The 14293-nt window shown below is 36.0% G+C and overlaps 2 protein-coding genes across 2 annotated transcripts; one reads left to right on the forward strand and one right to left on the reverse strand.

Moving 5' to 3' along the window:
- The first annotated feature begins 3693 nt into the window (after positions 1-3693).
- On the forward strand, positions 3694-6314 carry LOC104233763 (tetraspanin-2). The gene is made up of 2 exons (XM_009787205.2): positions 3694-4380; positions 5657-6314. The coding sequence occupies exons 1-2, from the start codon at positions 3883-3885 to the stop codon at positions 5966-5968; spliced, it is 810 nt and encodes a 269-aa protein (XP_009785507.1). The 5' UTR covers positions 3694-3882; the 3' UTR covers positions 5969-6314.
- A 450-nt stretch (positions 6315-6764) lies between these two features.
- LOC104233762 (uncharacterized) lies at positions 6765-13935 on the reverse strand. The gene is made up of 8 exons (XM_009787204.2): positions 13608-13935; positions 11092-11159; positions 10823-10970; positions 10662-10742; positions 10021-10107; positions 8675-8760; positions 8368-8488; positions 6765-7311 (listed from the first exon to the last, which is right to left on the reverse strand). Exons 1-8 carry the CDS (start codon positions 13872-13874, stop codon positions 7234-7236), a joined length of 936 nt encoding a protein of 311 aa, XP_009785506.1. The 5' UTR covers positions 13875-13935; the 3' UTR covers positions 6765-7233.
- Positions 13936-14293: the final 358 nt, after the last annotated feature.

Raw genomic sequence — 14293 nt, forward strand, 5'->3', positions numbered from 1 at the left:
TATTTGGTAAAGCATGAGTTAAGTAGCAGTAAACCCGGAAAAGTAAATCCTTAGTCAATTGTTAGTAGGTAAAGAAATATACGAATCTGCATATATATATATGTTATGTAAGATCACAAACAAAGCAATTGCAATGCATAATCTATTAGCCAAATTCCTTAAGTTAATATATGTAAGAACAAAAAAAATCCCTGTAAGCCTCATCTTTAATCTGCTAGTATTTTATAAACTTAAAAACTAAAATATAAACAAAACAACATGTTTAAAATTTTATAATATTCAATTAATTAAAAATAGTATAGGAATACATACATACATTGCAGACAAAAATCCAACACAACTTTCAATTTTATATATATATATATATATATATATATATATATATATATATATATATATATATACACGAATTCTTCTCAGTTAGGTTTGTTCTTTGTGCTATTTACGAAGAAAGTCCCCTATTGGAAAATGGGATGGAGAGAAGGATTAGTTCCAAGTTTTAATTACTATCACTATTTCCATGATGGTAACGTTCCATCTATTGCAACTATTGCATTCCTTTTTTTTAAATTTATGATTTATCATTGTACCGTTACTTCTTCAGTCATAACACTCCATAAAGAGGTGTAAGTTATAGGGTGTGAACTTTTTAAAATAAGAGTTAAAAGGAAAAAAATGAAATAAAAAGTTAAAAAAAAGGAGAATAAAGATAAATAGAATCCTTACACACTGAAAGATGTCACATCACATTTTTCATTCCCAACTTTATATATATATATATATATAAGGCAAAATACATAGGTTACCCCATGAGTTATGAACCAAATCCCTGTTACACACTTTTTGCGGACGAAAATTACCTTACATTCTCAACCTTTCCAGAGTGTCCCTAAGACACACCACCTTTTTCTTGACCAGTTTTTTAAAAAAACATTTGTAATATTACGCACCAGTCATACTAACGACACGTGTCATTGACTTGAAAAAAATGAAAAAGAAAAAGAAAAACAAACCCCACCCAATTTGTTTTTAAAAAAAAAAGGAAAAATGGAAAGGAACTCATCTCCTTTAGGCTTCATCGTGCCTTCAATTAGAGCTTTTCAGCTCATATCTCCTCCTTCATCAACATTTCTCTTTCATCTTTCATCCATTAGCATACACATATTCAAGAAAAAATTATAGATAGATGAGAAACATAACCTAGTTTTCACTGTCCCACCACCATTACTCACATTCTACAGCCTTCTCGTTATCTCCATTGTCGCCGACCACCAAAGAACCTAGACCTCCACCTTACAATTCAAACAAAAGAATAGAAACCCTAAACAACTGCTCCTACCTTCTGATGCATTTTTTTTTTGTTGAAAATTTTTCAGATATAACAAGTGGGTTTTCTCCATGGCTGCCCCCATTGAAAAGGAAAAAAAGAAGAGAAGATTCTTCTACATTGTTCTTCTAATCTCACTTGAAGATTTCATTACAAATTCTTCTACACTGTTAAAAATTTCTTCCTGAATCGATTTTTTCAAATATTTTTACTCGATCTATTATAATTTTAACAGATTTCTTAATTGAAAGTGGATAAAATGGACAGTAAACATCTATATTATCTCCAATTTGAACCAAATTATTTTAGAAAAATAAAAAAAGGAAGATATTGGAAAAGGACAAAAAGAAAATTCATTTAACCCTTGGATAAGTTTTATTAAATTTGGACTCTTTAAATAAAACATCAGATGTACAGTTTTTACAGTTCAGACGCCTTATTTTGTTTGTAAAACACGCACCTACCACTTTGACAAAGAGGTGTGTCTTAGGCACAATCTGGAAAGGTTGAATGTGTAAAATAATTTTCATCCACAAAAAGTGTGTAACAGGGATTTGGTCCATAGTTCAGGGGTAACTTATGTATTTTGCCATATATATATATATAGAGAGAGAGATATTTCAGATCAGGTCAAGTATAACAACCGCGTCTCCATGCTTCTCAACAACCTCCTAAACTCTCATCACCAAATATAGAAGTAAAGCAATTTGAATAGAAATGTAAAATGAAATTATTTCTTGGAAACTTTAAAGAGTAGATGATGACTTCAAACCGAACATAAAACCCTAAATGAAGGAAAGTGAAAACACATTAGGCATGTTGTCACAACTCACAATCCTCATCTGACTTGTACTAATAGAAAGAATTAAAATTTACAATATGATCGACTAAATAATACTAATATTCTTCATTGGCTACGTATTTAACTCCGCGTGCTTTATTTGAATACTTGATTGTGTCTTATATTACGGAATTTAAGATAATAGTTTGATTTGTGCATCATGTAGTATATTATTAAAAGAGTCGAAAATTAATTTAACAAAAATTATGACAGTAAAGTTTAAATTAAACGGCTGATAACTTGAAATTTTGAGACTTTAGAAGTGGTGTTATCTAATAGGCTGATATTAAAATCGCATAAATAGTGTAAAGTATACATTCCTGAACCGAGGGTTTATTGGAAACAACATCTCTATCTTCACAAGGTAAGGATAAGATCTGCGTACACACTATCCTCCCTAAATTCCACAGTGTGAAATAATACTGGATATGTTGTTGTTGTTGTAGTATAAAGTATACATTAATAGTTTGAAGTAAGACTAAAGTTATTAAAATCTCATAATCTTAAATTTAAATACTCATACTAATTAAATTATGAGAATATATCGGTATTGTTGGACGTGTTAACAACATCCAATATTAATAGCTGAAAAGATTGGGAGCTAACATATAAGGTGTATGATTTCTTAACGGTGTGAAGCCTTTTGAAGAAAACCATGCGGATTGGGCCAACCAACACGGACAATATCAGACTATGTTAAGAGTATATTTGGGTTGGTTGAGCCCAACAACTGGTATCAGAGCCCATGTTTAGCGGGACGAGCATGACGATAGCAAAATAAAGGTGCAGGGAATGGTTTGCTTACCCTTACGAGCTTGAAGATGCGCACACAAGAACAAGCTAATTGCGGGCTTCAGTTACCATAAATACTTCGATGATATGAGTGTCACATGGTGAATCTCAAAAATTAACTCATAAATCATGGTAATGAGTCACGTGAAACTTAGTTCGAATGAGAGATTATTGGGTGTGCGAACAAAGTTTACATTAGTAGTTGAGAAGGTTGAAGCCTACATATAAAATGTATGGATCTCTTAGGACTCGTTTGATATGAGGGATAAAGGAAAATTAATCCGGAGATTAAATTTGAAATGAGTTCATACCATATTTGGTTGGGATAAAGTGACGGTATAATTAATCCCAAAATTAGTTATTCCGGAATTGTAATATTGTTTTATCCATATGAAAGGATAGAATAACTAATCCCGGAATAATTATTTTTGTGATAACCTATTTCCAACCAAACAATTCCTTAATGGTGTATGACCTTTTAGGAAAAATTGTGTAGACTTAATATAAAATGGACAATATTAATATTAAAGTATCGTGGGAGCCCACTAGGTACAAATATGTATAAAATCTTGCGTATGACAATTGTTGATATAGAAAGAGCACAATATGTTCATTTTTGTAATTATGATATTATATGGGGCTTAAATTAAATTTCCCACTTTTGTGAATTTATCAGTGTGCCTCGCTGCTCTCTGTTCACTGCTACTTATAGAAAGTACGCGTGGCCTCCGCCGCGTTTTCCTTCCAGAACTGTCACACACTTCTTACTACTGTACTTTCCCCTCTTTAATTAACGAACTCCTTCGAAAGTACTAAACCAAAATAGTCTCCAAATTACAAAAACAAGAATTGGAAACACTTGTTTTCACTCTCCCCAACCAATTCACCAGAAGAGGAAAACTAAAATATCTCGACGCCAGCCATGTCTCTGAGCAACAATATTACAGCTTTCTTGAACTTTGTGGCATTCATGTGTTCCATTCCTATAATCGCCGCCGGCACGTGGCTTGCTTCTAAGCCGGACAACGAGTGCATTCACTGGCTCCGTTGGCCCGTTGTTTTCATGGGTCTCGCCGTTATGTTGGTTTCTTTAGCTGGTTTCGTCGGTGCTTACTGGAAAAAAGAGGGTCTTTTGGGTGTCTACTTGGTGTGTATGGCCATTCTTATCATCCTTCTCCTTGTCCTCTTAGTTCTTGCTTTTGTGGTTACGCGCCCCAGCGGCGCGTATTCGGTGCCCGGTAGAGGTTACAGTGAGTACAGGCTTGCTGGTTTCTCTTCCTGGCTCAGGAATCATATTACAAGTTCCGATAATTGGGGGAAGATAAGGGCTTGTTTGGCAGATTCTAATGTTTGTCCTAAGCTTAATAATGAGTTTATTACTGCTGATCAGTTCTTCGCTGCTCATCTCTCCCCCATCCAGGTAAACTATCACCTCTTCCTTTATTCTTCGTTTCTTAATTTAGCCCTAGAACAGAGTAAGATTTTCGTTCCTCTGCTTTTCAAGTTAGAATTTTTTTTTTGAGAATTAATTGGTAGCTCATTAGGAGATAGCTTAATTACCTCAATCTTATTATTGCAAAGTTCGACTCATCAAGTCATCCCTTTTCCTCTTAGAACGGATTTTTAGCATGTCCAGGTAATTGAAAGAAGGTTAAAACAATCATTTTACACACCAAAAAAATTAGAAATAATTAGTAACAACACGACCCGGTAAAATAACACAAGTGGGATCTGGGGTTAATGTGTATGTAGAGAGGCTGTTTTCGAAAGACGACTAGAAATAATTAGTAAAAGTAAGAATTTTGCTGATTATTGTGTTGATATATTTCAATTAGATTACCCTCCAAGGGGGGGGGGCTGAAGATCATTACTTTTGTATTTTGTTAACAGAGCATGAATAAAGTGAAGATAAAACAGAAGTAATTGGTGGTTGTAGAGAGCTTGGGAAAACAAAAGATAAAGGGCAAGGCATGAACTAAAATGTACTATGATGAATTCATTTCTGACAAATTAATGGAGGTTTGACTTAAGTTTCTGCGCTATTACCTGAGCATATTTATTAATTAATCTAATTAAAAATGAAACAGGGGTGTTTGCAATATTCATAATTAAAGAGTTATGGTGGGATGGGACCTACCATGAGAGCTTGTTGGTGAATGAAAGGATCAGTCCATAATTTTGAAAGACATATTTAGTTGTTTTGTCAACGAATAGATTCAAAAACTGCATTATTGTGCATATTAAGACAAGCTAATATGATTCGTGACTTCGGCCCACTTGTCGAATTTACCAGGTTGTAGATTGATGAGGACTCCTAGATTTCTAGTAGATTATTCTATCTGAGAATGTCAGAACATGTACTCAGTGCCAATTGCCATGAATTCTAGGGTCTATACTATTTATGTCGATGCAATCTTATTTGGACAAAAGATAGTTTGAATCTTATTTAGGACCTGGCAATTCTGTAGCTTATTTTTTCAGTGCATACTGGAGAGTGGAGAGATTTAAGTGGGTTTAAGATTTGACAAGTTTTGGCTCAACAAGACACTATAGGAATTTGAGGCCTATCTAAAGGCGATCTGAACTCGTTTTTCTTTTCAAGTATGTCAAGTAGGTAGCACGATAAATGTCGATCGTGTGTAGTGTGCATAAGTCATGATTTAACACTAGCTTTTTGTTCTCGCTAAATTGTGCAGTCAGGATGTTGTAAACCTCCAACAATATGTGGATACCAGTATATGAACCCAACGGTGTGGAATAACCCAACAAACACAATAGCAGAACCAGATTGCTCCATCTGGAACAATGACCCAAACCAACTGTGCTACAACTGTGATGCGTGCAAAGCTGGTTTGTTGGGAAATATCAGAAAAGAATGGAGGAAAGTTAATGTCATTCTCATCATAACTGTTGTGGTTCTCATTTGGGTATATCTCATTGCCTGCTGTGCTTTCAGAAACGCCCAAACTGAACAACTTTTCCGACGTTACAAACAGGGTTGGGCTTGATTTTTCTTCTTCTTTGTTTTAAACTCCAAAACCATTTAGTTGTAGTTATGCTGCTTGTTTTGCATTTAGGCGTTAGTTTATGTGTTTCTACTTGCACATATTCTTTGTACCATTTTATCTCAATTAAGTGCTTTGTGGACCAGGAGATCGCCTAAGTTATTTTCGGTTGATCACTTATTAGTTATTATCAGGATTCTTTTTTTTTTTTTTTGTAAAATGAGAGATACTAGTGAAACTACAGATCGCCTATGTGTTATCTAAAAATCGTTCATGTATTATTTGTAATCACCCAAGTGATCTTCGATTGTATCGCTTATTAGTTATTACTATAATCATTTTTTATAAAGCGGGATCATTCTTTTTATAAAATAGGAGGTCCTGGTGAAATTTAGATTGCCTTTGTGTTATCTAGAAAACCCATGTATTATTTATGATCGCCAAAGTGATCTATGATTGATCATGTATTATTTATTACCAGGATTATTTTTCATAAGGTGGGACATCCTCATAGATCACCTATTTGTTATCTACAAATTAAGAGAGGTGAAGATGACCTTTTACTTTTCCAAGCTATGAATGTAGAAATGATCAGATTGAAGAGTGAAAAGAATGAAGTTGTATCCGATAACTTGCTAATTTCCGCCATACATGGTGCCACATAAATTTCTTTGCATCTATCTTGTATTATTGTTACTGTATCATTCTTAGGTTAATTATGTGAAATTTATATTGGAATAGTTTCTTTCCCATGAGGCCAACCAAAAGACCCATCACCGACATTATCGACAAGGTAGTGTGAACATCAATGCCTCCAAGTACTAGATAATTGTTTTTAAATTTGGTCCATAATTTCTTGAAACCAACTCAACATTGGGACTCACCATTTTTCCTGTTGGTCTTCCACAATTCTTTAAAACAAAAAACAAATAGTTTAGTGCCTTCCTCGCCGTGTGTAATGTTGGTCTTCTTTCTTTCCTCTCCTGGTCTTCTGGCTGACCACTAAAACTTAAATATACATGGCTTATGATGTTATAATAGTTAAAACTGGATGGCTTTTGAATTACCTCTATTGAATGTGTTTATGAAGGAAAATAGGGAATACATTCTCTCAGATCAGGAGCAGATCTATCATTCTATCTCACCTTTCACTACTCTTGACTATACATTCCTGTGATTAATGAATAACATACTTACCAGTTCGACACGAAAACTCATAGCTGAAATCCCACGAGCTAACAGAACCATCTTAGACCAGTAGTTCAATTTCAGGCTGTCGCTATCTTCCTGGAATAGACTATATACATGGGGTCCGAACGTCCAGGGTTAGGAGATATATCCACAGCCTATAATGAGACAAGGTGAAAAATAATCAGCACAAGCAAGAAGTGGCTCTCAATCTTAAAAGCCAATAAGCCAAAGACTCGTATAAACTAAAATCGAAGAAGTTAAAGAGTTTTCTGGAAGAAAAGCTCTAGTACTTAGATACAATTTGTAAACGGACAATCAAATCAGATTACTTTCTAGCAATGTCCCCTAGGAATTCAGTGTCTTACCCTTTAACCAAACTATTAACAGGGCCAAGTTTTTAGCATTATGACATATAACTTCATGCTAATATATCGATACTCAACATAGGATGAATTCACGTCGAATATAAAACAACGAAAAGAGAAAGTTGTATCACATGCCCTAAAAACTAAAAAGATGCTCAAGGGAGAGGCAGACAGAGTCCTATCAACAACTGACATGTTGTAGGATTCACAGCTATATAGTAACACTATCCAGGAGTAGGACTGAGAGGTGAGAGCTGATGGTATGAGGTTATTCAGCAATGAAATTTCCATATTATGATAGCAGCAGCTTTATCCCTCCTCTCTTCTTGGCTTTCCTTCTAAAGTCTAGATTATTATAGCAGAAACTACAAGTGAGCATTAAGTAACATATGAACGCCTTAATCCAAGGGACCAAGAGAACTAGCATAGTAGAAGTTTGCCCGATACTCTTATATGTTTTGTTCTTTTGATTCAAATGACTCTTGCCTGTGGCTCCTTTCACATTTTTTTCTTTTCTTTTGTGTATGTTTTGGGGGAGGGGGATGTCTCAATTATGGGCTAAACAATTTATCAGATTCTAAAGTACTTTCACGAATCACAAATTTACAATGCTTACAAACAAAAGGGGATGTGTTCTTTGCTAAGAATTAGAAAGCTCTAGGATGAGCTTAATAGGAAGCCTTTGTCAGAAAGTGGTACAAGGAGTTGACAATTCTAGATTAACTAATCAAACATGTTTAATCTTTGCTATCATATGGATTGAGGAGAAATCATCTTTTTGTAAGATTAATATGTCGAAGATGATGAACTTTAACACATGCTCTAAGCAGAGAACCTAGAAGTTACCTGTGGAGGTTCAAATCCTCCAGCGTAATGGAAATAAGACCCAACTATCATAACATGATCAGCATCTCCAGTTGACGTCCAAATCGAGATAGCCTTTGTAAAGAAGCAGCGGTTCGAGAAACTGATACATAGGCAGAGCCCAAAATTTTTTTTAGGCCTTATAATAAGAGTTAAAGGAAACACTGGAAATCAATGGCCCAAGTTTCGATATCTAAGCAGAAAATGGGTAGCTGGAACCAAGCCGAAAAACATTTTGGATTTGTATTTGTCAGAGATTATAAAAATTCACTTTCTAGTCATTATTTACCTCATAATTGCAAGCCCACCAGGTTTAAGAATACGAGACATTTCCTTGAAAACATCAAGAGGCTTTGTTAAGTAATCAACACTAACCTGCAAGGGGAATCCATGTTCATTAGCTTTTAAATTTTTCACTACAATATGCAAGAAGAGCACTCCATTAATGCAAGCAATGGTATTTTTCTGACAACTATGCCAACTTACGATTTAATGTACAAGACCGGATATTTAGCCATCCTAAATGTTGTCTATAACTTATTACAGGCTCTCTATATCAGAGTAGGATAGTTGTCTCTAGCAGGATAAAGGGACAGCAAAAAACATGGTTTCCTATTTCCAGAATCCACATATAAGGAGAAGAAAGGTAAAAAAATTATTGAAAAAAGAGCCAGCAAATCACTGGAAGAATGGGATTCGCAAGGTACAAGCACATTCTTAATGGAAAAGATAACTAATGGTCAAGTTTTGTATACCATGTTATGCTTAAGTGTTGAAATTATGGGTGTTTTTGGTTTCAGACAAAGTTTTCCCCTTGTTTATTGACAAAAGTTCTTATTTCTGCTTTTCTTTCACAGATTCTAGTATCGTGGAGACGTGTATGGTTGAGGATAAAGGAACCAGGTCCTATTCGATAATTGTATAACATATTATTCAGAGATAAAGCGCAATTGATGCATGTGATTGAGTGCAAGAGTGCAACTTGTCTCTCACGGAGTACAATGGATTTGAAGCTGGATATTCCTAGAAAGAACAAATGTGATCCCATTTTAAATTTGAAAAATATGTCATCAGAAGTTAGTTGTTTCCAAGTTCCAACAATGATCTCAAAATCTGGATGCTTCGTGTTTCTTCTGTCAGTGTGAAACAAATAGAGGAGAAAAAACATTAGAACTCATTGCTAGCGAATATGGACTAAATTACTACGTAGTACTACTTTTCTAGTCAATCGCAGCACAATTTATTTTCTGATCCTAAGCAGGCTACTAATAAGACCACAACTGACATTTTAGCTGTAATCAGATTTATTCTTAACCTTAGGAGATCCAAGCAGCAACTAAACTTGTGGATTCCAACCATAAATGAAGAGACTGTGTCAGCATTAAATTAAAAAGACATTTCATTGAATTGCTGCCAAAGAGCCATTTCTTTAAAACCAAATGATAAATCAGACATGGATCATCCAATTTGATTTAGTAGAATGCCCAGCGGAGCTAATGATGCAAGAGAATAACTTTAAAGTACAATGAATAGCATCATCATTAAGCAAGTGTATGCATGTCCACATAGGATGCAGAAAAGACGAGCATTTGTTCAATGCCAGATATCAATGAGAAATGGGTAAGATGTACATACCACATTGGTTATAACATCAAAGGTATTGTCTCCAAATGGGAGCTTAGGATTACTGTTCAAGTCTTGAACTACATACTCCGTTAGAACCTGCAGCGATATCAAATATGCAACAAAGTCATCTCATCAAAGTGATGCTTTATCAAGAATGCCTTCCAAGTCAAGTTCTAATTGCACAATGAAACATAACGAAATAAATTCGCGTAAAGAATATATCGCTCTTTTTTTCTCCATCTAAATAAGCTTTTCTCAATTTTTTTTAAAAGCAGATGTGAGAGAGGTTCATGCATTGCCTTTAATCCGTCAAAAATCTCCTAATATGGCTAATCCATTCCTGGATCTTGATCAGACACAGGAAAAAAAGCTCTCACACACGAAGGGCAACATCTGGAAAATGGTATCTTTGACTACTGTGGACCACAATTGACAGGACATGGAGCTTCCTCCCGCCCCCCCCCCCCCTTCTTGTGTGTGTGTGGGTGGGGGGACGGGGGGAAGGAGATGACAGGGCATGTTAATTGAAGAAGAGAAGATCGAGATTGAAGTGCAGCGATCATACATAAAGGACAGGTTATGTTCAAATGGTCCATAATAGAAAATGAGAGAAATGAGGCTAAGACTGAAAGGCAGTGTTTAGCTCTTACCGGATTTCGCTTAAGCTCTTCTTCATTCAAACCCATTCCAACTATCCTTTCTTGCTTGTACCCAGCAGGGTAATGACTGACCTAGATAACAAGAAAATCTAGTTGATGATCATGTAAGCATGTCCAGGGAAAGAGAGAATTACAAGCAAGAGATATCTTACCCAACTGCTACACATATCAAGTATTGCTACTCCTGGAGCGTTACTAGGAGGCAAGACCTCTGAATAATATTTGGTAAGTGCAGCAATAGCTTGATCGTCAATATGTGTCACAAAACGTGGCATTTCATAGAATAATGTATCTGGTGATCTGAGGATCAACTCAACCCAGAAATTAAGTCCAATCAATTTTTCAGCCCACAGCTCTATGGCTATAAACAGTAAAGTTTTGGAACACAAACAAAAGCAAGCAAAAGTTCGAAAGTTTTTACTCATCAAAGCGCTGGAAATCCTCGTCCCTGAAAGGAAATTGTTCTGGCCATTCAACATTCTTCAAAACCTTCAAGAAAAACAAATAAAAGCCAACGCATGAAAACTAGAACCAAGCGAGACCTGTCCTCAATCAGAACGAATCATTCGATGTTGAGACATAAGTTTGACAAAGGTGTATCAGTAGATAGGTTTAAGGTTTAGCAATAACAAGATTCAGCTGGACTATGAAACTGAAATTAAATTGCCAATGCCTATTCCAGGTAATTCAATTCTGGCCTCAGTTCATTACTTGCCAGATCAATAATCTTCTATCATGTACATGTTGAAGTTTGGCAAATTTGTCCCACATCGGTGGGCTCTTGAATTTTGGGGGGATTTTCCCCCTATAAAAGAAAGCCTAATGTTTAGGATTTAAACACACCTCTCATTTGCCTTCTCATCTGTTTGTTTAAGGCATTTGTATCTTCTCTCTTTAGTATTATTTCACTTGTATTTTTGGAGTGAAATAAAATATTGGTTGTGTCCGAGGAGTAGGCAAAATTAGCCGAACCTCGTAAATTCTGGTGTTCCCTTTATTGTTGCTTTATTGTCTTATTTATTATTTGGTGGCTGTCATAATTTTTGGTATAGTAGTTGTGACTTATTCACACTATATACATTTGGCTTCCGCAACAATTGGTATCAGAGCCAAGGTACTGTCTAAGTATGCTCTGTGGTTGCAGCATAGTCTGATCTTCCACATCAGAAAAGATTTATCTTGGTAACTGAGTCAAGGTTCTGTCTGAGTATGCTCTGTGGTTGCAGCTTAGTCTGATCTTCTACATCAGAAAGGAAATAATCTTGATTTGTGTCGTCAGCTATTAAATAATATTTGTGTCAAATATGGGAGACAATAAACAAGAAGAATCTACATCAAGTGTCAACAATACGTCATCATTGGCATCTTCGCTTATGACAAGAATTGTGTCAAATGCGAAATTTGCGGTAGAAATTTTTGACGGGTCCGGGCATTTTGGGATGTGGCAAGGCGAGGTTCTAGATGTCCTTTTTCAACAAGGGCTAGATCTGGCCATTGAAGAAAAGAAACCAGATGTTATTGGAGAAGAAGATTGGAAGATTCTCAACCGTGTTGCTTGCGGTACCATTCGATCCTACCTTGCTAGAGAGCAGAAATATCCATACACAAAGGAAACTTCTGCAAGTAAATTATGGAAAGCACTGGAGGATAAATTTTTGAAGAAAAATAGTCAAAATAAATTGTACATGAAGAAGAGACTGTTTCACTTCACCTATGTTCCTGGTACCACGATGAATGAACATATCACCAGTTTCAATAAGTTGGTCACAGATTTGCAAAATATGGATACAACTTATGATGATGGTGACTTGGCCTTGATGTTGTTGGCGTCACTTCCTGATGAGTACGAGCACCTTGAAACTACTCTACTCCATGGAAATGACGAAGTTTCTCTTAGAGAAGTTTGTTCGGCTTTGTACAGCTATGAACAAAGAAAGCGAGAAAAACAGAAGGGCGGAGAAGGAGAAGCACTATTTGTGAGGGGTCGTCCTCAAAATCAAACGAGGACAAAGAAGGGAAGATCCAAGTCAAGATCCAGACCCAGCAAAGATGAATGTGCCTTTTGTCGAGAAAAAGGGCACTGGAAGAAAGACTGTCCGAAGTTGAAGAATAAGGCCAAACATAACAATGGAAAGGCCATTATGGATTCAAATGTAGCTGATTGTGATGATTCAGACTTCTCATTAGTTACAACAGAGTCATCAACATCATCAGACATATGGTTGATGGACTCGGCTTGTAGCTATCATATGTGTCCCAACATGGACTGGTTCGTGGAATTTCAAGAAGGAGAATATGGAGTCGTCCACACAGCGGATAACAGCCCTCTTACCTCATATGGCATTGGTTCAATACGATTAAGGAACCATGATGGAATGATCAGAACATTAACAGATGTTCGATATGTACCGGATTTGAAGAAGAATCTCATCTCTGTGGGAGCCCTAGAATCAAAAGGGTTCAAAATCATTGCAGAAAATGGAGTGATGAGAGTATGCTCCGGTGCACTAGTAGTAATGAAGGCTAATCGGAAGAATAATAATATGTACCGCTATCGTGGCAGTACAGTTATTGGGACAGTGACAGTGACATCGAGTGACGACAAAGAGGCAGAAGCAACCAAGCTATGGCACATGCGCTTGGGACATGCTGGAGGAAAATCCTTGAAAACTCTATCAGATCAAGGATTGTTCTGAATTTACCCATGTAATCCCCAACTTTGCATATATAGTAGATTGAATGAGCTGTATGCATGAACTGAATAATCAGATTCCATCACTCCAACAGTCGGAAAAAGAAACCAAGCTAACTAAGAGTCATCTATTCGTTCGAACCCGAAAATTTAAAACTTTTCAGGGAAATATAACAGATAACAATAAGAGAAGATTAACCAAAAACTAAGATGGGTAGTAGCTGGAAGATGAAGAATTTAATTACCTGCTCAATTGCACTCTTCTGACTGGCAGAAGCCATGAAAGATTTACCACCGACATTGGCGGCCATGCTCATGAACTGAGACCAAACTGATATCCCAATTCCTAACACCACTCTACGTGGAATAAAAGCTCTCCTTTTACCAACAATTCTCGACTTTTTATAAGAATAAAAAACTGAATTGGTAGTTGTTATGGGAGCTGAAAATGGATAAACACCCGTCAAATTTGGCAGCCGGTTCTGTAATTTCATACCAAAACGGTTAGCCATTTTTTGTATCTTGGATTATGATATTATCTGCACCATTTTTTTGCACGTAGACATGTAATGCCTTTTTTTTTTTTTTCTTTGTGAATGTTGGTTGGGTTGATTCATTTCTGGTGATGGGTATTTGGTGAACGTGTCCACACTCTGCGTCACTGATCCAAAAACTTTCATTTGGGCCTCAGCTTCAGAATGGCCCAAATAGTTTGGACCCACAAAAGAAAAATGAAGAATTAACTTAAGAGTAATTTTCAGAAATGACTATTGTTTAGTGGCTATTAAATTTCTATAGATATCATATACATAATTACTTTTCGCTAGCTGTCTTTCAGTTGTTATGGTAATATATTTGATGTATTCGAGTCGAGCTACTGTATTCATGAATACAGTAGCAATCATCGGCTAAAAATAGGGCAGTCCAGCTG

This window comes from Nicotiana sylvestris, chromosome 7 (assembly GCF_000393655.2).
Source record: "Nicotiana sylvestris chromosome 7, ASM39365v2, whole genome shotgun sequence".
Lineage (NCBI taxonomy): Eukaryota > Viridiplantae > Streptophyta > Magnoliopsida > Solanales > Solanaceae > Nicotiana > Nicotiana sylvestris.

Excerpts from the sequence above, each read along its gene's own strand:
- LOC104233763 (XM_009787205.2), top strand. The coding sequence starts at position 3,883 with ATGTCTCTGAGCAACAATATTACAGCTTTCTTGAACTTTGTGGCATTC. Across the intron at positions 4,381-5,656 it reads CTCATCTCTCCCCCATCCAG|TCAGGATGTTGTAAACCTCC; the intron begins GTAAACTATCAC and ends TAAATTGTGCAG.
- LOC104233762 (XM_009787204.2), bottom strand. The coding sequence starts at position 13,874 with ATGGCTAACCGTTTTGGTATGAAATTACAGAACCGGCTGCCAAATTTG. Across the intron at positions 11,160-13,607 it reads AGAAGAGTGCAATTGAGCAG|GTTTTGAAGAATGTTGAATG; the intron begins GTAATTAAATTC and ends TTTTTCTTGAAG. Across the intron at positions 7,312-8,367 it reads GAGGATTTGAACCTCCACAG|GCTGTGGATATATCTCCTAA; the intron begins GTAACTTCTAGG and ends GTCTCATTATAG.